General features: G+C 51.8%; 1 protein-coding gene across 3 annotated transcripts in view; it reads right to left on the bottom strand.

Moving 5' to 3' along the window:
* Rps6ka2 (ribosomal protein S6 kinase A2) overlaps positions 1–23367 on the bottom strand; it is a 245656-nt gene that overhangs the window by 67078 nt on the left and 155211 nt on the right. For all 3 annotated transcript variants that reach the window (XM_013122761.3, XM_040758230.1, XM_005083013.4), the window contains one exon: positions 4454–4570. In XM_013122761.3, the coding sequence (XP_012978215.1) occupies positions 4454–4570 (117 nt within the window). The remainder of the gene's footprint in view (positions 1–4453; positions 4571–23367) is intronic.

Genomic DNA, 23367 nt, shown 5'->3' with positions numbered 1-23367 from the left:
ACAGAGCATGTGAAGACGTGGAATGCACCGTCAAGGAGAATGGCACTGGCCATTTAGAAGATGCGTGGGACATCCACGTGTGAGTCCATGTAATGCCACCGTTTAGTTACAAGAAAGCAAGGACATTTTAGGAAGTCCATGTACACGTCTCCATGGCGGGATGGTGCAGGCCCACAAGAGAGCCTGGGGCTCAGTCTCACATGTGCCAAGTGCCACGCTGGATTCGAGGCGCCAAACCCTCTTGCAGGATCTTGAGATCCATATGGCCCTGTTCCAGCTCTGCCGCACCCATAGAAGTTACGGCAGACGGAAGGACTCTCATTCTAGGCAGTGCCGTTTGGGTCGAGGCCACCTCCTTGGTGGTAGGGAATGAGCTCAGAGGGCCGGTCAGTGTGGCTTCACTCTACTAACAAGCCGGTAGAAACCAGACCGCAGTGGTGTTGGAATAGGGGGCATTTTCTAAGACATAAACCATGAGTGGGTAGCTGCTACGTTCCCGTCTCTGGACTGACTCAGTGTTGTGCTTCCATCTGATATAACTCCACTCCCTCTTCCAGCCTGTTCCTGACACGTATAGCATCTGTCTGCACTTTGTCAAAATGAATAGAATTGATAACGCCTGGCAGGAGGCAGAGCCAGGAGTCTAGGTGATGACGATGGGCTCTAGGCGTAAGCACATGGCAGCTAAGCGACCATCCTACCACTTGGGGCTAAGAGCTGGGAAGCAGGTTGGGGCTTATAGCAAGGTCTGTGCTGTGGGCCACACGACCAGCACATTTTCCTGGCCAGGCGTCAGGCTGGAGTCAACGGGAGCTGAGCCCTGAGGAGCCAGCACAGAGCATTGTGGCTGCAGCCCTGTTGTGTGGTTGCATGCCAGTGCGTGAGGTGAGGGATGCAGGCAGCTACGGTCAGGTCAGCGAGTCTTCGTACGGAGAAGACTATCCTGCCTGGGTCACTGTTCAAGCCCTCATAGGCTGGTGGACAGAGGAACTCCTGCCATTCTGTTATATTATAGCCAAGACAGAAGCCCCAGGGAAAGATTTGCAAAGTGAAAAAAATAACCATCAGATCCTCCTGCGAGGAGAAGCAGGGAGAGGAAGCAGGCGTCGCTGCTCCGGCCTGTGCACAGCCAGGGCCGCCTGGCTTTGCTCTGCCGCCTCCCTATGGCCTGCCATGTAGCACGGCATGATGTCACAGCGTCCCCCAGGCTCCCTGCTGTAGTTCTGATCTCCATACGGCAGTGGGAGGGGCTGGCAGGGTCCTGTGCCACATTACAGCACAGCAGGGAGGACTTCACAGAGTGGACTGAGTAGCATGGCATCCTTGGACTTGCTGGCCTCCAGAACCGTGAGCCAAATAAACTGTTTTCTTTTTAACTTGTCCAGTTTTTAGCCTCTGGAAAGTCAGTGATAGCAACCCGAAAGTGGGCTAAGTCAGAGTCGTGGCAAATGGGTGAAGAGAGAAGCCCTACCCTGACAACATCTCAACAGAAAACCACATCCGCAGGTGCACTGGGCAGTGCCACCTATGAATTAGCTGAGATAAAGCCAATTTCTACACAGGTATTTGCTTATAAAATTGGGGGGGACACACAAAGCCTTACTTTGCAGCCCAGGCTGGCCTCAAAGTCACGGTGATCCACCTGCTTCCTTCAGCCTTTGAGCACTGAAAACTGTTTTCCTCATTGCATCCCATATTTTAAAAATGAAACCACGGACGACAGTGGCTGATGCTTCCACCCCTCTGATGTTAAGCAGGATCCCTGCCTTTTTAAAGGCACAGAAACAACTCCATTCTGTCACTGTTAATGTGCTCCTACTAAGTGCCAAACCAGAGCCATGTGCAGCAATTCTCCCCAAGGTGATTAGAGAACTGGACAGAGGCCACCTCTAGCACCATAAGAGAAGGGACCATATAATTTAGAAATTTATTTGGATTCAGGGGAAAAAGACCCAAAGCAACTTTGATAATTTCAGCAAATGCGGCTGCTGTGTCTCTGTTGCTTTGTATAGTGGTGTGTGCTAACTTGTTACACTTTCAGAACAATGACTGCACAGACAGCTGTGTGGCCTGGGCCAGATACAGTCACTCAGCACTGCCCGGAGCTCTCAGGATCACTGTAATGGTGACACCGTTGCCTGATTCCCTCGGCAACATGTTCTCAGTCTGGCCAGGGGACCTCCAACTGCAGGACACCCCGGGGCCAGAGTCAAAGAAGCATAGCCACTTTCTGGGTTCTCTCAGGCAACGATCTCCCCTGAAAGAAGGCATTTAGAGCCTCGAGCATGCAATGCCACTGTTTAGTTATAAGAAAGCAAGGACATTTTAAAATGTCAGTTTGCTCCCTTCTCAGAATGTGAGACTCATAATTCACCACGCCCCAGGGAATTTTAAATAAAAAATGGAGAAAGCATCTACTCCTGCCTTGGTACTTCTCAGCAGAGGGGAGCAGTGGGGGCTGGAGAAGGTGGGGTCCCCATCAGCCACAGGAATCTCCACCGTGGAACAGCCAGTCTATACCACTCCATTCAGCTCTAGAACATACCGCCTAAGGCCAGACTCTCCAGGACGATCACAGTACCACAACACTGGTAAAGAGAGACCGTGTCAGAAAGACTGTCCACACCGTGCCCTGCACACGGCTACATCATGGGAGCCACAGAATTACCGGGCACAGAGTACTTGTAGGACCAAGCTCTGGGATCAGGGTATTCAGGTTCTGGGGTACTCTGGCATGGGGACCCAAGGCAGCTGAGTCTCAAGGGCTGCTTGGGGGGAATTCTAACCAGAGCCTGCCTATTCTGGGGTTGCTGTAGGAACCATCTGATCTGGGGGCACAAGCAGATAGAGGCACACAGCTGGAGTTCAACAGCAAGGATGGTGTTCTGTTCATTTCTTTGTGTCGGGTATCCATTTAGCCACTCAAGTAAGGAAGGTAATGCAGAAGGCTCAGCGATGGCTAATCATGGTGGGGTTGGGATTTCCAAGCATGGCCTGTCTTAGGATCCATGACATCCAGACTGATAGAGCAGCCCAGAACCTTCCACAGAAAGAAAGTATGCCTGCAGAGCAGCGATGGGATAGTGCGGGGCGGTCGGTCAGACCAGAGCTGGCTTCCCCAGGCAAGCTGCTCATGCAGCCCTCATGGAAAAGAAAACCTGTATGACAAACGCAGCATGATTTGTGAGCCCCTTAGCTGCTGCGTGGAGCCCAGGAAGGGCCGAGTGGTGTCTCCAGGGTGGCCCACTTCCTTTCAAGTCCTCGTCTAATCTCCTCACTTTCCATGACAGCCGCACGGAGCTTGCAGGGCCTGAGCTGAACGCAAGGGTCTCCGGGCTGCGGTGGCCACAGAACTTGCCCGTCCACTGCCCCCTCTTCCTTCCTCCTACTGGTGCCTGCGTGACCCCATCTGCCTGTCCCACCTGTACACCTGATCGGAACTCGGGGGGGAGCGTGTAGCTTGCCACCGGCAGCTGTGTCAAACAGAGCTGAGTCAAACGCTTATTCCAAAGAAATGCTTTTTAAAAAGCAAAGTTAAAATGTAAGACGAATGGAGATCCTGGGGAAGCCTTTCCTCCTCCACTCTGGTTTTTTTTTTTTTTTAAGATGGGATCTCAGGTAGCCCAGGCTGTCCTTGAACTCACTATGTTGCTGAGGATGCCCCTGAACTTCTGATCTTCTGCCTCCTCCTCCAGAGTGCAGATATTACAAGTGTGTTCCTTCACGCCGTTTACACTGTGCTGGGGTTGAGCCCAGGGCTTCATGGGGACAGCTGCTGCTTCAGTGGATACAGAGTGAGGACCACACTGTGTGCAGAGGGGATGCTGAGGGAGAGCCAGCATCCCTGGCTCCTGAAAGGGACCAGCCACCACTGCTATGACCCACAGGGGAAGATGTAAGGACACACGCAGGTCCAGCACACAAACCCTTCCCAAGCGACAGGTAGCTTGGACTCGTGGCTAATTTAACCCACAGCACGATTATATGAAATAAGCCAGTTACTTCATTTTACAGATGGGGAAATTGAGGCATCGAAGGGCAAAACTACTGTCCCAGGTATGGAGAAGGGACAGACTCCAAATCCTTGCCTTCCTGATCCTTGAGTGACAGCTGTGCAGGCCAATCCAGAGAAGGCCCCACCCCCTCTTTTCCTTTGGTTTTCTCATTTTCTCATTGCTCCTTTCCTTTTGAAAAAGATCTGTTGAGGCTGCAACTTCCGAGACTCCCGGACTCCAATGCAATGATCCGGCTCCCTCGGCAACACCCATGAGCCAAGAGGACACCGGTGAGAGAGAGAATGTGGGTGGCCTGCCTCTTCGTGGCTCATGACTCTGACACACACACAGGCTCAGCTAATGTGAGCAGTGCCGTGCAGGAACCCAGCCAGATTCGGCCGGCACCTACCGCCTTTCCGTGTGACGCCAGCCCCCCAGTGCCGATCCATTCACCTCACCTTCCCATAGGACCCTTGTCCTAGAACCTTCAGCAGCTCGAACTGGGAAGGGTCTGCCTTCTCAAAGCCTTCCTTCACATGGTTGCTGATGTCAATCTCCTTTACTATGCCTTCCTCCTGTAAGACAGCAATGGCGTGTGGTTAGGACATAGCCAGGCCCCCCAGTCCACCTCCACCCTCCCCCGGGAACGTCATCTGCTCTGGGGGCCTCCGGCATGGGGGACTGAGGTGGCGTCCCTGCCTGTGACCGGCACGTGAGCCTTTGGTTGCTTTCTCCCCTTCAGAGGCTTCTGTGCCCTGTGTCACCTGGACCACAGGGAAATCTCCATGTATTCTCCATGAAACCCACTCTGAAGTTGACAGTGTGGGGCTGCAATATGGCGGCAGCAGATCGGGAACCAAATGTTGCCCCGAGGGTGTCTGGCTCCACCACTCGGGAGACTGGGGAGGTTCCCTCGTGGAAAGGCAGACCATTTGTTTTCTTTCTCAGCCACTCACTTTTCAGTATTTTTGACACAGGTAATTCAAGGACTGTTACAAAAGAGACTTTCGTCTCTATAAAACCTGCACAGCAGCCACTACAACGTCCACCGCCCCATCCTGAGGCTCGGAGGCTTCCTACACACAAGGAATTCAGGTTCTGCCCCAACAGCAGCCATCAGAGTGAGAGATGTGGACAGCAGGTATCATCCCCAGACATCAGAAAGGGCAAGCCAGGAAGATCCCTAAACAGCTAGGAAGATCCCTAAACAGCCAGGAAGTCCTCCCCAAACAGCCAGCAGGAGGTAGCCTTTCCAGGAAGTCCTCCCCAATCAGCCAGGAGGGGGCAGCCTTCCCAGGAAGTCCTCCCCAAACAGCCAGCAGGAGGTAGCCTTTCCAGGAAGTCCTCCCCAATCAGCCAGCAGGAGGTAGCCTTTCCAGGAAGTCCTCCCCAAACAGCCAGCAGGAGGCAGCCTTCCCAGGAAGTCCTCCCCAATCAGCCAGCAGGAGGCAGCCTTCCCAGGAAGTCCTCCCCAATCAGCCAGCAGGAGGTAGCCTTCCCAGGAAGTCCTCCCCAAACAGCCAGCAGGAAGCAGCCTTCCCACATCTTCTTCCCATGCAAGCCACAAGGCATGGCTTCCTCTAAACATCTGAGCTCCACAGCTGTAGGGTCTCCATTCAAGGACTGACTCCAGTGCCTTCCACGTCACCTCAGTCCCGGGTCAGATGTTTGGTGATGGCATCACGGCGGCAGCACCCACTTGCACGTTACATCACAGGGAGTGAGTGACCTGAGACTACAGGCGTGCACCACCACCAGTCTCTCTGTCTCTGGTTGATTGACAGCTGCCGTTTCTCTTATGAGGCTGCTCATTCCACCCAAAACTCTACAGGGGATTTAATGCAGCCCCCGCCCCCCAGGAAAAGAGCATCTGCTCCCAAGCCGGTACCGCACATTGCCCTAAATGCTCTGGTTCTGGCAGAGGGCCCGAAAGCAGAACTTGTAAAAATAACTAGATACTTGGGGAAAGAACCCAGCCTCGAGGTCAGATGGCAGCTCCACTTATAAACCATCACCCCACGGCCTGAGAGAGAGAGAAACCAGGAGCAAGGGTCCCCTCTGCATGCCGTAGAGGACAACGAGTCCTAAGAAATCCTACTGCGCTGCAGCGGGGTTCCGGAATGTTCCAGGAGAGCAGGAAGCAGGAAGGACAGCCACGGAGCAGTTACCGAGAGTAAGGCCACACACAGGCCTTCTTCCCCTTCCCTGTGTTATCTCCTTTACGTCTTCCTCTCATCGTGTGGCTCCAGCTAAGGTTTTGAGCACTATACAGTATAAAAAAAAAAAAAAAGGCCAGAGTGGACATCGTGTCTAATTCCCAACTTTAGAGGAAATGTTCAGCTTTCTGCCATTCGCCGTTTAGTAGAATGTTGGGCTACAGCTTGGCTGTATAAACCACATGTTCTCTCTTATATACAAATCTAACCTGTGTGTGTGTGTGTGTGCGCGCGTGTGCTTGTGTGTGTGTGCGTGTGTGCATGTGCATACACACATAAATGCACACATGTCTGAGAGTAAAACAGAAAGGACAATGAAGCTACATTCACGATCCCTCAGCAAGATAGCTGCCCAAACCGGACCCGGACAATGACAGCACCAATAGGCATACTGTCGTTTGAAAGGCTGGAGTCTCACAGGGCCCCACGTCTAGGCAAAAAAGACCACAGACAACCAAGGACTGAGGGCTGCTGAGAGAGGGGGAACAGCTGAGTTCCCTAACTGGTTATCTAAGTCCGGCTGGCCAGCCCTGAAGTCATACGCATGCAAGGAACGCTAAACAGGCTCAGCGGGCTGTGTCTGTATATTTGTGCATTTTGAACACACATGTAATAACAGCAGTTAAACAGAGAGGCCATGGATTGGAGGGGGAGTGAATGTGTGTGCCTGGGACAGATGAGGAGCGAAAAAGGAAAGAGGAAATGATCAAATTATATTCTAGTTTTAATATACTGTGCATTACGTAGGAAGGGGACTGAAGGAGGGTAAAGTAGGTGACAGATGGGGGCTAAGCAAATGGGAAACACAGGACATAAAAGAGGAAGAGACTGGAGGGAGGTTGCAGGTGGTCCACGGAGCAGAGTGATGATGGGGATGAGGGAAACACATCCTGCTCCAAAATGCACAGTGATGTCTAACATCCTGCATGCTAATTTTAATACTTCTTAATTAAAAAAAAAAGAGTAGGGTCACAGCCCAGCTGCTGTGCCTCTGTCTTTTCCTGGCCAGTTTCCTCTGTTTTCAATCTCCAACCTTTCCCGTCCTTAAACCACCCCATTTACGAAAAGCAAATGAAGTCCAAGGTTGTTAACTACAATGGTGAAGACCCAGGGAACCCTCTCTGCTGATCTCCTAACTCACTGATGCCTTTGAAGATACCTTTTTTTAAAAGGTATTTCATATCTCATCTAGCATATCTGTTGCTTTTTGGGGGGTAAGAGAGCTGGTCACACCTAGTCTCTGACACTGCGACTGTGGAGAGGTCATCCTGGAAATTATGGGTTATGTCTAGGATATCAATTCCCAGAAAAATAACAGAAGAAATTGGTGACAGGGATTATGAAATAAAAAAGCAAACTGTAAGCAGTAATGCATGTCTTTAATCTCAGAACTTAGGAGGCAGATGCAGGATGACTGCCCACAAATTCTAAAACAGCTTAGGCTGCGTATCCAATTTCAAGCTAGCTAGGGCTATATAGTGAGAGCCCGTGTAAGGGTAGAGAAGAGAAAAGGAACGAGGGAGGGAAGGAAGAGAGGAAGGGAAGGAGGGAGGAAGGAGGGAGGGAGGGAAAGGAGAAAGGGAGGGAATAAGGAAGGAAGGGAGGGAGGGAGAAAGAAAGGAAGGAAGGAAGGAAGGAAGGAAGGAAGGAAGGAAGGAAGGAAGGAAGGAAGGAAGAAGGAAGGAAGGAAGGAAGGAAATGCAGAAATTAACTCAACTGACCCACAAATCAATGTGAAGCAGATGGGGTAGCAGTAGGCAGGGCCCAGCACCACTTTGGGGAGCAGAGCGACTAAGGTCAGCAAGAAAGGGCCAAGGATGGCCAAGCCTGCCACAGAATCACGAGAAGGAGAGAAGCCAGACACAGGAAAGGGATACAAGGCAGAGGTGCAGATGCACCCTCAGACAGCAGCAGAGACTGAGTGCAGACAGGGCGACACATACACTAAGTCCCCCTGGGTGACCTGGGATCTCTTCCATCCCCACTGATGCTCAGGACAGCACATCCAATGTAATATTCGACTGAACGTGCAGAGTCCGCGGAGGAATGGGAAGTTCAAATGCATCGCTAGGCTCTCTCTTCCCAGCCTCCCTGGAGAGTAACCTACACTCTCTCCTGAGGAAAGTAACTGGGCCAGCAAGGGTGGTCAGAGAGGCGAGCTCACACCCACAGGACAGTAAGACAGGCCAAGATGGTCGCCTGGGACTTCCTTTATCTTCAAAAAGAAGTCACACGAGCCACCTGAGAATTACATTTGTGATTTTTACAATACAGCAGCAAGAGCTGAAGAGTAGTTGGAGGAGGGGCCGCCCCAGAAACAAGGGTGACCTCTTCTCCTCCCCCGTGGGCCTGCTGACTTGGGTTACTAAGGCACATGAAAACTCCTCGGTGTTTTCTCCTCTGCTTCTCTGTTTTTAAATGAAAGCCCTACCCACAGTCTCCAGGCCTTCTCACCCCATTGCCTGCGGTAGTTTTATGAAACACACTGTATGGAAATGGGACTCCCTGCAAGCTGCAGTCATGCGCGTGGCTGGTGGTGGAGACCCACATTTGCAGGGGCCGCCTCCCCACCAACAGCACCCACAGAGCGGAGGCTGGGATGCTGCAAACACTTGGTTCCCTAAGGGCTCAGAACCTACCTCCCTTTGGGACATCTAAGTCTGGTAAAGCCTCAGCGGCTCAATCCGTCTGGAAATACTACAGATGTGCTACTGTGTAAAAACCCACATACTAACGGATGTTCCCGTAAGCAATTAATTCCCGCTTTTTTCTAAATTCCTTCTCCAGAAATGTAAACCTAATCAAGATGATCAGTTGTCTCTCTATATAAGACAGCTAGATGCCACAAAGCCACCTCCCCAAATATCTGCATTAGTTCCCGAGGCTCGCCTAACACCATCACATCCAGCCATACTGAAATTAAATTTCAAGTTCAGACAGGACTAATTCTGTGTTTTGAAAACCAGTTTACTCCAAAGATCACATCTCCACTTCCTCAGGAGCACCAAGAACCCCAAGATCTGCAGCAAGGATAAGTGCAGTCCTCCCTGTGGCAGGTGGATTCCATCCCGGAGCTCCTTGTGACCCTGCACCCCGTGACATGGTTCTGGAGGAAGTAACCCAGCCTGGCCAGCCCTCCCAGAACACACTAGGGTTCACATGATCCGTCTCATGGTCCATGGGAACCTCCACAGGACAGGATACATATTGCACCAACACACTGATATCCTCCAGTGTGTCACTGTCTACCCAGCAAAGCGTTTGGCACACAGCAGCTACTCCGTAAACACCTGCACAGAAACCAAGGGACACTTGGTGGGATGGTTTAAGATGACTGTGTCACACCCACATGCTGTCCCCATTAGGACACCCAGATCAAGAGAGACTACAGAGTTGGCATGTGCATGACCTCACCATCCTTAGGAAACGCTTCCCTATCCATAACACAAGAGGAGTTGAGAACTTCCTATAACCCTGAGGCCATTACTTACATTATATATACATTTTTTAAAGTTTATAGAAAAGTGGCTAAAAGCCACCCTTGCTTGAGGTTTGGCAAAATGTTTCAGTCATGTGAATCCACGTACACGTGCCACACTGAGATCGCACACCGCCTGCCACATATGAGACACTGGTGATAGGGCCCCTCCAGTCACAGGACACCAAAAAGGCCAGATGAAATAGACAGAAACTCACCCCGTGAGGATGCTGATCTGAACTGCCAGGTGAGACTTCTCTCATTTCCTGAACCCATAGAAAAGCAGATCTGGGTTTGGAGGCATACAGCAACAGCCGAGGAACCCCCATAAGCCTGAGCTGTGGACCAGAGTTGAGCAACAGCTGTGGGGGTCTAGCAGGGCCCCATAAGTTCTGCCCGCAGCTATGGTCTGGTGCTCGGGGCAGTAATCAGCGTGGAATCTGAATGACTTCCATGCCGTGAGCACATGAACAGACATTTCAATAACGACCCGTGTTAAACTCCCACAGCGGGCTGTATGAGCTGTGCAAGCATCAAGCCCCTTGTCCCCTTACTGGTGTAAACTCACTCTTTTTTTGGTTTGGCCTCCTAACACAAAGCAGGAAGAGCGATTAGTTTAAAAGGAATGATCTGAGGGATCAGGGCTAGGGTTAGACAGAGCAGGGAAGAGCCTCAGGGCTGCTCCAACTAGCAGAGTATTCTCAGTCAGGGCAACTCTTCCTCTCTGCTTTGCCCCAGACTTGGAGCACCGGCTACCAGCTGTCACTGTCGTCCCATCACCGCACCTCTGGCTTAGCCACTGTCGGAAGACACCGCACCTGAGCCAAGTCCAGCACTGCTGTAAACAGAATTTGCCAAAAAACAAAACAAAACAAAACAAAAAAAACCAAGCCATTTAAATGAGAGCGCTGACCTACTAGCACTTGCTTTTGGAAGCCTCTTAACTGTTCTTTTCCAGAACGACAGCGTGGGGACAGTAGTGCACATCCCCGCTGAGACCTGTGTAGGTATTCCTGGATATCACCCAAAACTCAGCCCCGCTGCAACACAGAGAGCTGGGGAAAGTCTGCTCTTAGATAACTGGGATTCCTGTCTCAGAAGACCATCCAACGCTGTGGCTGGGGGGTGAGGATCGCAGGACGTCCCAACAGACCTCTAGGAGTTGCAACTGTTGAAGCCACTAATAATAAGCTCAGCCTTCGGGTAGTTTTTCACAGGGCGGTGTGTTTTCCTTATTGTATTTCAGCTTTTAACATAGTGGCTACCCAGAAAATCTCTGCCACGCCTTTCCCCATCCGGCTTTCTCTAGACTGTGTACATGTGAACCTCGTTTCAAGCCTTATGGCCCCCAGCCTGTGCCCAGGCTCATAAACGTGAGAGTAACGGCGTCGGGCCTGCCTCCTCTGTCCACAGCACGGGTGTGAAGCCCGGAGCTGGGGGCTGCAGGAAACTTCACAGCTGTTTCCTTTCTGCTGCTCTCTCCGCCAGTGGCTGCTGCGTCCTGACTGGGGGAGGCTGCAGGTGCAGCCAGCAACACACACCCAGGCGTGTTTCCTCTCTCCCAGATGTAGCCGGTGTTTTGTATGAGGGAAGGGATTCCCCTCTCTTGGGGATCTCCTGCCTCCCAGCAGAAAAGCTGTCCCTAAAAAGGACAAAGCTTTGCCATGTAGAGAGTGCTTCCTTCTCACCCAGACCTGCCCTTCCCTCAGGGTGGCAGTTTGAATAAGAATGGCCCCACAGGCTCATATATTTGAATGCTTAGTTACCAGAGAGTAGCAGCTCTAGCTGACAGGATTTAGGAGGTGCGGCCCTGTGGAGGAAGCCTGTCACTAGGGGGTAGGCTTAGGGATTTCAAATGCTCAAACCAGGCTCTGTATCTATCTATGTCCTTCCTGCCACCTGCAGACACAGATGTAGAGCTCTCAGCTCCCTCAGCATCGTGTCTGCCTGCAGGCCTCCATGCTTCCCGCCATGACGGTAACGGGCCAAACCTCTGAAACTGCAAGCCAGCCCCAGTAAATGTTTTCCTTTATAAGAGTTTCCTTGGTCCTGGAGTCTCTTCACAGCAACAGGACAGTGACTAAGACATCCAGTGATCCCACAACAGAGACAATGATGCCTTGCTTCTAGTGAGGGCATAGTTTAAGAGTACCCCGAGGTGAAGGGGCCCACAGGCGAGGGTGATGGGCGGTCCTTAGGATGTGACAGTTGCTAAGAAGGGACATTTTTCAGGGAGCAAACTCAGTGACAGCAGTGAGATCAGGGCTGCCACTCGTGCGTGGAAGTCTTGAGGAGAGAGGAGAATTGCTGAGTCTCTCTTTGCCCAGGAACTCTCAGAGCACTCCCCATCTGAAGCCACTCTCTCCTCCCAAGCTCTGAGTCAACAGAGCCCAAGAGGCACCTCTGCTGTAGGCGACCCTGTCCTGGCCCCTATGCCACCAGGCAGCCCCCCTTCACCTCCATGTGGAAGCATCAGAGCTGTGGCCTAGGCTCTGCATCTCCCCGCCAAGGAGCCCTGGCTGCAGCTGTGGTCATTCCATACCTTCTCTTCTCTTAGGCGGCATAGTTTACACCCTCTCCCTAGAAAGGCACCAGAAGCCCGTGGACACTGCTCATGCGTGCCGTCATCTCCCAGTAAATGCACACATGTTGTCATCCCTGTTGAGTAGACAACCTCCCCACAGCATGGAAAGAAGCACACTCCCCTGAAGGGGACCAGGGATGAAGACGCACCAGCCAATCAATGAGTAGGATGAGTAGCGCAGACCTTCCTTCTGCCTTCAGAAAAACAAGAGCCAAGAGAGGATCAGGAGTTTCTGTTTTTCTCAGTAACTTAGACACAGTTCTAAGAACAGTGTCTGGACTGAGTGCCCTTACTCTAGGAGGCCATGTACAGTGCTCTGGTGAGTTCTACTTAACAGAACCCGAACAAAAGGCACTAAAACTTGTTGACCGATGCCCCCTTCACACATCTGAGCAGCCAGCCGTGCTGACAGCCCAGGGATCATGCCTCTCACAGAGGCAAGCCCGGAGGATTTGGTGGCTAGTGCCACAAGTGGATTTGGTATATAACACATCCTAGATTCCAGCCATATCCAAGAACTCTCCAGAAAAAAAAATTCAAGGCAACCCACTCACCATCATGCAATGCCCCCAGGGCATGAACTAGGATCTCTGGTTAGCTCTGTCTCACCAAACACCTGCTTGGGGGACATGAATCTGCACCATTTTCCCCTCGGCCTTCGCTACATACATAAGAATAAAAGCACTCTCAATGGCTACTGGTTCTGCAAATGCCTCCCTCTTCCTCCTTAGGCAGACTTCCCAGCCCGGCATGCTACGTATGACCGATGTGCTTGACAGCTGGTGTTCCGTGACTAAAGCACAGCCCAATGCAGACATCACTCAGTTGGAGGAAAGAGTTCAACTGACCCACCCACAAGGAAAACAACCCAGCGGTCCAATGACAGCAACAGTCATGGGCGTAGTCTCCTCCACGCTGGGAGTGGTTACTCGTGCACACGCACCAACACACACCCCAAAGTCCAGCACGCCTTTGGGAACTGGGGGACAATCGAACCCGGCCAATAGGTACATTTCCACCTTTACGGTCTACGGGCTTCCGGCCTCGGAACACAGACGTGTGCTCCCTTTGGCATCCGCCCACTCAGGGACTCCGAATCCTCCTTTGATAACCGCCCACTCAGGGACTCCGAATCCTTGGTTTGCTCTATCCCTGCTGCTGTGTTGGGCCACCGACCAGTGTCTACCTCTCACTGGGAACACACCACTCTCTCACACCCTCCCTCTCTCCTCCCTCCCCTCCCTCCCAGACGAAGCTGACCTGCCCGCCATGCGCCCTCACTAAGCAGGTCAGCCTGCTCTCTTAGCAATGCCTCCCCTGGAATTGAATCAGCCCCTTGCTACCTCCATTTTGCTCCACAGTGTATGTGTTTCTCTTATTGGCTGGTGAATAAAACACTGATTGGCCAATAGCCAGACAAGGCTATGAGACGAGGAGAATTCTGGGGAGAGGCGCAGAGAGAGGCCGCCAAGAGACATCATGATGCCCAAGGAGTAACATGCTGGGTTACGGGTAACCCACAGCCCCATGACAATGCATAGATTAATAGAAACGGGCTAATAATTAAGACTGAGCTATCCAATAAGAAGCCCTAGCTATTGGCCAACAGTTTTATAATTAATATAGTGCCCGTGTGTTGTTTGAGGCAAAGTGGCTCTGGAGCCAGCAGGACAGAAACCTCCATCTTCTCCACAGCCTTTCTGAAGCCACCGGCCTGCCTCGGGCTAGAAATTGACCCTTAGTGTTCTTGGCTCCTTGACTGCATCCTCACCACAATTCTTAAGAGTCACCCTTCACCTAACCTCATTGTCCTTCCAAAGGAGGGAGGCAGTCCTGGGGAAAGTGACTTCCAGAAATGAACCTCTCAATCCTTGCTTTCAAGTCACCAACAAAGTAGTGGCACGGCCACCGCCTCGTCCCCAAACACCGAAACTCAAAGAAGTGTCTGACTTCAGTCCATCAGTGTGCGCAGAGAGGGCAGCCTGCGTGTGCCCACCCTTCTGTGTTGGCACCAGGCAAGGCACTCTGGACAACTCACGCCACCTTGCCCTCGGAGCACTCTGAGAGAAGATGCTGCCTGCTCACGGGGAGACGGGAATACCACAGTGGCTTCGCAGGGCCAAGCGGTAGATTTGCTCATGAGGATCCCCACGGTGAGAAGCGCTCAGAGGCAGATAAGCCAGCAGTACACGGGACAGCTGTCGTGAGCAACGGCCTTGTATGCATATGCATCCACGTGTGCACGGCGCCAACAATGAAGCCAACAAATCCCTTCTCATTTGAGGCGAAGATGAGGAGCTGCAGTCCCTGCCCTCAGCAGCACCAGAAGGAGGCAAAGACCATGGCCAGGGCTACTTATTAGCTTTCTCTGACTCACTCCTCAGAGCTTGACCCTGGGTATCCCGGGGTCACATGCTCTCTGCCTCTAGCTCTCCCTGGTGGAGACATGCTACGCGTGATGTCTCAACACTTCATCCATGATGGATGGAAAAGGGACTCACGCCCCTTGGCCCTGGAAGGTTATGGGAGGCTTTCGGGAGCAAGGGCAAACTAAGACGGACACCGAGACCATGCCTGGAGAACCAAAGCAAAGCAGGGGACCCCCGGGGGAGCAGTGGGACAGGGGGCTGTGTGCAGAGGCTGGGCCTCAGCTCTCTTCCCATCATGATGATAGTCTCCTCTCGCGTACACAGTGGGTTCAGCTCTACTGCCTCTCCAAGACCCGTTACCAAGCCTCTGACACTGAAGAGAAAAGGCGGAGGGGTCTGCTACAGAAATCTTAATAAAGGAACCTTTTACGGCCGCCCTACAGAAGTGTTTTTAAACAGTGGGGATGTGCTAACGGGGGAAGCCAACTATTCTGATGCTAAAATTAACCTGGGCAGCAAATCTGTGCTAACAGTTAGCTTGGAGATCATGAAAGACTGGTGATCCCCAGGCTAGGCCCAGCGGCATGCCTGTGAGGAGAAGGAAAGCTCAAACTGAGCACACTCAGCCCCCTACTTGCCTGGGCAGCTCCTCACCTGTTGTGCCCAACCCCACCCCAGATAACCGAATTCACAACTGGAAAGAGGTACGGGGGCTTAACTGAGAGACAGTGGGGAAAAGAAGGTTTTCCCCCAGCTTCCCTCGGGAGCCAGGCAACACATGCTTTCCTTTGGCTCATCCATTCCTAGGGAGACAAAGGCCTGAGCTGTTACACAGTGGTTCCCCTCAAGCCGCCTGTCCTCGTGCTCATCTGAGAGGATGCAGACTCACTCTCCCTAGACACCGAACCACCCACGCTGGAGAGTGACTGTCCCACGGGAATCACTCTGCCAACCCTCCCAGCATCCCCTTTGCAACCAAGCCACCACCCTCCGGGAGGTGGAGCTGAGGTCTCACAGGTAACAGCCTACCTCAGGAAGTCTGTGCTCCAGTAGCTTCCAATTCCATGGCCTCTGGGACTGCCTCGGTGCTTAGCACAGAGCCAGGCAGGAGCCCATCGTCATGGCTGGGCCACCATGCTGTGTCTAGGGAAAGCCTTAAAGCCCGTGGGCTTGGAGTCGGACGCCACACCCAGGACTCACGTGCATCCATGAACCCCAGGGCCTGGTCCAGGAGACACGAAACTCGTGGGACACTGTGGCCATCAATGCCAGCAGGGGCACTGCCAGGAAGACAGTCAAACAAAACAGTGTTCTCCCATGTGGGTGCAAACCTGGCAGGCAGCTTTGGGGATCCTCAGGAGAGACACAGAGAACCCAGGGTAGGACTGGGGTAGGAAAGGGTTCCATTTAAAATCAGATCAGCGTAGGTTAACTGACAGGGCTGACCTCGATACACGCGGTGGTGACACAGTGTAGGTCCCCCCTGCCGGAGCTCTTAGCCAGGCTCCAGGAACCCGGTGTCCAGGCTTTATCACCAGCCCATTGGAACAAGGTGAGGCCAGTTCTTTCTATGATTGAACTATTCTGGGAGGAGACTACATCAATGCCAGTTCCGGAACATTCTCTGGAAAGCACTCCCACCCTGCAACATAGCATTGCCAAAAGGACAGTTGCAGCGTAGGCACCGTGAGCCAGGCTCCGCCACACAGAGCCTCCCTCCATTTCCAGCGCTGCGGCCTATGGCTGCCGACCAGGGACCAACTGGAACTAATCGGGAACTATCTGTCACCGCCTTCACCACATCACTGGAGACACCAAAGGCTCTGCCCCAGATGAGGTCCAGCTTCCGAGACAGTGAATCCAAGCCAACGTCACAGCACTTATGGTGCTTGCATGAAGGTGATTCCAAGCCAGGCCGGGCCTGCTGCTGCACAGAGCGCAAGAATGGCTTCCTCCTCCATCCATGTATGCGTCTACACGTTCCTTCCCGTGCAATCTTCCCGTGCCTTCCAGGAAAGGAGGTCTGCCCACATCCCACCCTGTAGCCCTTAGCAGAGCCGCCCCCTCCTTGGACGTGGAACCGGAAGCTTCACCAGCCACGCCCTGCACACACCCCAGCTGCCCAACGCACACTGCAGCCACCCACTAAACGCACTGCAAGCGTCCTCTACAGCCGGCCGCCACACACGGCAGCCGCCTCCTGCGCAGGCTGCAGCTGGCCACTGCACATACAAAAGCCACACAGCACATACTGCAGCTGACTGATAGATACTTAGTTCTCACCTTGCTCTGAGCCCAGTGGGCCCAAGGATCCCAGAACACAGCTCAGAACCACAGCCCGCCAGCAACAGGACAGGAAGAGAGCACTCTTGCCACATGGCCTTATATGTGTGTTGGAGTAAATCAGAAAAAAAAAACCATTAGGGGCACTGAGTTTCTCCTGACGCTTGCCTAGCTCGCCACCTGCAAGCAATGAGGCGACTGTGAAGACCTAGAAGAAATCCCTGCCTCGGGGTGGCACCTCAGCAACCCTCTGGTGTGTGTCTGGGGCGTGGCCGTGATCCTTCTGCAGCCCCCATCTGAATGCCATCGTGACGCTCGCCCTCCACACAGGTCCCTAGAAATAAGTGACCAGCAAAGTGATGGTCACCCAGAAGGTCCAGGCTTGTGAAGGAAATGAGGCCAGGGGACAAGAGTTAACAGTAGGGACGTGGGAAAGCAGGAAAGAGGGGGCACAGCTGGTCTCTTCTCAGGGCTCAGACTCCAGGATCTGAGTTTTCCTCTGAAGTGACAATCCATGTGGGCCCCCGAGTACGGGTTACCTGTCACGTCACCCAGCTTCTTGCCTGTGTCCATTCCGTCTGGCCACAGTGCACCTCCACCTACAGAGGAACCCCCTGGGCAGTCAGGGCTGATCCTGGCCCTTGTTCAGCCCCACCTGCGTGGCTTCTGGTTCCCTTCCCAAACCTCTCTGGGCCCAGTGACTCTGATGTCACACGCACACAATGGCCGTGAGTTCTTCGGTCACTTGCTGGAGATCTGCCAAGACTGTGTGTGGCTGGACCAACTTCTAGACGCTGCCTTGGCTCTAGGATGGATGTGTGTTCTGCCCTGAGACTTGTCACACGCTTCTCTACAAAAAAAGCGACAGTGGCAGCTCTTGTTCCCGCAAGAGTGCCTCTCTGCGGCTCCGCAAACACACCCTCCTCCCATATCCCACACAGCTTCGGGCAAGACCTAAAAGACGCTCTACTCTGCCATCCTACGAGCGAGCCCCTCCCTGCACCTTTAGCTATACTCCTGCACAATGAGCAGAATTCACGGAAGCTCATTTTTGCTGAGTGGGTCAGTCTTGAGCTCAGAATCCAAGCATGGGTTACAACTTGAGGGAAGCGCCTGAGGTCACGCACTGAGGTCACGCACATAAACTTGAGGGTGAGGCTCCACCCTGTTGGCTGACCCAGGGCCCTGAAGCCAAGCTGGGAGGGAACAACCTAGCACGCTGCACCTGGCTGGCCTAGTCACATGACAGTGGGCTCCAGGCGCTAAGCCCCATTGGAATGGGCAGTTCCAGCACACTTCAGGGCAGGCCGGTCTCGAGGGCCCTGAGTGTCTTTCTGCGGCAGCTCATTCACCACACTCCACGGAGGAACTCTGACACTTGTCACTGCTTCACGGTGACGTTTCTGCGTCTCTTATCTCCCCAAAGCACAAGCCCTGGAGCCCCAAAGAACAGGACTTACAAAGACGACTAAATCAACACTTTTATTTAACGAACTCTAAAAAGGAAGTAAAACAGGAAAGGCGGTGAGACGACAAATACCGCTTGGTGGTGGGACCTGCACATTTGGCTTAAGCCAAAATAAATATTAGATATAATGACAGAGGGCTTGGTGTAAAATACTATGCACAAATCAATTCTACCCTTATAAGTCAAAAATAGCAAGGCAGTTAGACCAACGGGGAAACCATAAAGTATTTAAAGGGATAAATATATTAAATATGCACTCCTAAATACATAGCAGCAAATGTTCAAATACTGAAAACATTGCCTAAAGGCAAACCAAGAGATGATTGACAGGTGGCAGATACAGGCATGCAGAAAGACAAGTGGAAGGCGGTCTAGGGTAATGCATTTTAATCCAGTTTAAATCTAAATTTTAAGCTTTCCCTTAGAAATTAAAAGTGGCAAAATGTCTCTGAACTTCACATAAAATAATGGAGGACACAGAAGTTTGAGGAAAATACAGACGGTTATGAGGGGGATCGCGGTTGGTTCCTGAGCACACCCTCTGTAAGGAACAAAGGGCAGTGTGCACAGACAAAGCAACCTCACAGCGTCTGAGAGGTCAGGCCACAGCCGGTCAAGAGGCAGGCAGGGTCAATGCATGACCAAGGCACCAAACACAGGAAAAGTGGGAGACCGGTCAGAACTGGTCATGAGAGCTGCCTTTGTCTTTGGACGATAGAAAAGCAAGCATATCCCCTGATGACCTCAGACACCAAATATCTTCTCGGGAGTCTGAAAAATGTTCACACGGGACACGGGAGGCCAGGGAACACACAACACAGACGCCGCTGCCTCCAGCTCAGGAAAAAGTCACTGCAAGCACAGACTTCTGCAGAGCAAGCCCCGCAAATGCTCACAGACAAAAGGCAAGACCAACAGCAGACAGAAAAACAGGGTGGTGTAGTGGCACCTGTAATTACAGTGCTGGGGAGGCAGAGGAGGAGGCAGGAGGATGGCTGCAAGCTTAAGTCCAGCCTGGGCTTCTGGGCAAGTTTCAGATCATCTTAGTTTCAGGGCTTCATAGAGAACCTGACTCAGACGAATAGGAGGAGTGCATGCGGGCATGGATGTGTGCTCCCGCTCCCCTAAAGAAAACCTGGCCAGTGGGATAAACGTAGTTGACAGGTAATGAAAAGTGTATAGTCAAGAAGTGATTTTGTAAGTAACTTATTCAGCAATCGAAGTAAAATAAAACAGATGGGATTTTCTTTTTCCATCTACTTAGACAAAATTTCAAGGGGGCGAAATCCCCAATGTTTGCTGAATTTCAGAACAGTAATTGCCTGACAGAAAAGACTCGGGAATGTGGGAGACAGCATGGCCTGTTGTATCAAAAGCCGCAATGTTGAAACAACCGAGAGGTTTTCAAGACAACAGAGCTAAAGGAGTATGGTTGTATAAGAATCTGTCTCAGTGTTCTTTAGAGAGAAGACATTAGGGAAATCCTAAATGTTCTGTATAGCATAAATAAGTTAAACACATGTAGCACAACACTACATAAAAGAAAAACATTTATGATAATGGCATTGGAGCATGCTTATGATATTATTTCTTTTGAAAGAACATAGAATTCCACATTCAGATTCATATTAATTTTATAAGAAAATTTCTGTGCAGGTACAAACTGAAAAACAGAACAAAATATCCCAAAGTATGTGATACCTGTGCCCCATGATGGGGTTTCCAGGAGCCTAATTTCCTCTATAGTCCCCTGAGATATATTGTCTCCCACACACTGACTGCCCCATAAAAACTGCTGATAAAGGTGTTGGGGCTTCATAGCCTGTGCCCAGGACATGCCACAGTGTCCTGCTGGTGGACTATGTCCCTCACATTCCAGCGTGTCCTTACTCCCTGTGCTTTTCATGTTTCCATCAAGACCAATGACATCCTCTAGAGACCTGAGCCATGTGAGACTCCAGTCAGAGACAAGCTGGACCCTGCCAGCTCAAGAGTGTAAAAGCTAACAAACAGATTGGTCACAAGCTCAGAGACAAGGAAGGCAGCATCCTTCATCCCCTAGAGACCTCCCCACGTGCAGAAGGCCACTCAAGACAGCACAGCCTATGTAGACACGACTATGACTTTAAGTGGCTCTCAGTCTTCACGGTCTTGGGATAAGGCTGCCCTGTGAAAGCTGCTCCGTGCAGCGTGACCAGGACACACCATGAGGTGTCTGGGCCAAGCTACCCTGCAGGGGACCTACATACTTTTGTCAGCAGCTAGGAGTGACTTACTTGACAGATGCCCCCACCAGCCTCTCTATGCTCACCTGTTGCTGTTCTGCTGGCATCAATGTCCCTGCTAAGGACCAGCACTGCCATGGGGCTCTCGAAGTGCAAAATTCCAGGCTCTAAGTATAGTACTGGGTTTGAGGCTGGACAACCTCTTAGAGCATAAGGCAGGGAAACTTTAAAACCATGAAGACAGGGCCCACGAGATGGTTCAGTGGGTAAGAAAGTTGTTCTACAAGGATTGAGACCTGAGTTTGAAACCCCCATGACTATGTAAAAATCCTTGCACGTCTGCACAGGCCTGAAACCCCAGCACTAGGAATAGACATAGGCAGATCCTGAGCCAACCTATGCCAAATAGTGAGCTTCCAGTGCGGAGAGAGAGCCTGTCACAAGAGAGCTTCCAGTGCAGAGAGAACCTGTCACAGGAGAGATTCCAGTGCAGAGACAGTCTGTCACAGGAGAGATTCCAGTGCAGAGACAGTCTGTCACAGGAGAGATTCCAGTGCAGAGACAGTCTGTCACAGGAGAGATTCCAGTGCAGAGAAAGCCTGTCACAGGAGAGATTCCAGTGCAGGGAGAGCCCGTCACATGTAGTAGGTGGAAAGCAATAGAGGACACACAGCGTCCTGCTCTATCCTTTGCATGTGAGCATATAGTGTTGCATGTACACACAACATGCGCATGTACCACACACACACACACACACACACACACTCCATGAAGACAACAGAAATAACCTTTGGATAACTTCAAAGATTTGTACTTATGTCATTATGTCTTTACAAGGAAAGGCAGAGGCTAGGTGGTCTGACCAAGACTACAGAGCTCTCTCAGGCAGTGTTCTGAGTTCCTCTATCTGAGGTCCAAATTGCCAAGACAATAAACACTCCCAAACGGCAACTCCGTTCTGTTGCCGTGGAAAGGCCAGGCTTCCTAGTGGACACACCAGCTAGAGACCACAGCAGTGAGCCATGGTCAGCAGCAGGGCTGGTGGTGCCTTCTGTTCATTCTCTGCCTCTGGAAACATCTCAGCGTTCTAACCACACAGATGGATGGGAAGTGCCTTCTTCTTACAGCTTTCAGGTAGGACTGAGAGAGTCTCTGCCATTTATCTGCGAGAACCCTCACCTGTCACAAACAGATTCCTTCCATGGCCTGGCTCAAAGAACTAGAACTGTCCCACAAGTGTGTGGTGGGTAGCCAGATTCAGACTGGGCTCCCGTGTCAGGAGCAGGGCGCCGCGGCAAATGCCCAGCCACTCTGCACCTCACTATTCATTTCCGAAAACCAGAAGCAGATGGCGAGGCTGAACATTGGTGGGTGACGTACAGATAAGACACATTCCAAGACTCTATTGACCACCGCAACACAGCCTTGCATAATAGCTTGACACTCTGATGCCCCACCTAGACAGGAAGGTGTGAAAAACTGGTCCTGAGCTCAGGTCTCTGAACTCCCTCCACTGAATAAGGAGGACAGAGAGGACTGACCCGGGCACTGAGAGGCACCGTGGGCAGCGTCTTATGCGACTCTGCATTTAAAACCCTATCCAACTCTATTGGAAGAGCAAAAATCCTTTGCATTTTGCCCTCAGCATTTAGTGTGTGAGCCAGCTCAAAAAAGACACATCCCGACACAAGGCTACATAGCATGTGGAAGCAGCCAAGGACTCCAAGGGGTGAAACAGGAGGATGGCCAACATAAATGGAGCCTGCGGCGGGCCATGGGCCGTGTGTGGCAGAGGCTCTGCAATCATACTCAGTTTGTCCAAACTGTTTGGTTCTAGTCTGTGACTTTTTGTTTTTGTTTCGTTTTGTCTTTTTCTATTTTCCTTGTTCATACTGTTCTGAGTAACACTGCAAAATCAGAAGTTACTATAAAATATGGCGGCAGCGGGCTGAGGCCATTCCCAGGAAGGGTAGCTGCTTTCTGTACAGGAGCCGGCCCAGCTGTCAGAGACAAGCGTGCACAGGGATGGGGTGCTTCCAGAAGTCTCTAAGATGGCCAGTCCACAGAGATTATAAAAGCACACCACCACAGTACAGGCCAGTTGAGATGCTTCTATCTGAAGATGTTTTAAAATAAGATGTTGCTGAGTACCAGACTGACTGCCTTGGAGAAGAAGAACAGCCCGTGTCACGTGAAGCTGACACATGTAAGATCAGCCATGGGGATATACTAGGAGACCCCTTAGGAGAATGAAGCAGGCCTTTACAACGTGAGATGTTGATCAGCAGGAAAGACCAGTTCTGTGTTTTTTGTTTTAATTTTTTTTCTCTTCCTTTTTTATTTAAGTTAGAAACTAACTTGCTTCCCATGTCAATCCCAGCTCCCTCTCCCTCCCCTCCTCCCCCGCCCCCACCAGGGCCCCCAGCCCCCCACCCAATCCCTACCCCGATCCCCAGGGGAGCGTAATGCCCTCCATGGTGGATCTCAAGAGTCTGTCATTTCATCCAGGGCAGGGGCTAGGCCCTCCCCCCAAGAGTCCAGGCTGAGAAAGCATCCCTTATTGTGGGATGGGCTCCCAAAGTCCATTTGGATGCCAGGGATACTGATCTACTACCCAAGGCCCCATAGATTACCTAGGCCTCCTCACTGACACCCACATTCAGGGGTCTGGATCAGTCCCAAGCTGTCCTCCCAGCCATCAGTCTGGGATCCGAGAGCTCCACCTTGTTCAGGGCAACTGTTTCTGTGG

Source organism: Mesocricetus auratus, unplaced genomic scaffold, assembly GCF_017639785.1.
Source record: "Mesocricetus auratus isolate SY011 unplaced genomic scaffold, BCM_Maur_2.0 Super-Scaffold_100018, whole genome shotgun sequence".
Taxonomy (NCBI): domain Eukaryota; kingdom Metazoa; phylum Chordata; class Mammalia; order Rodentia; family Cricetidae; genus Mesocricetus; species Mesocricetus auratus.
This window is presented reverse-complemented; position numbering and strand designations above follow the sequence as displayed.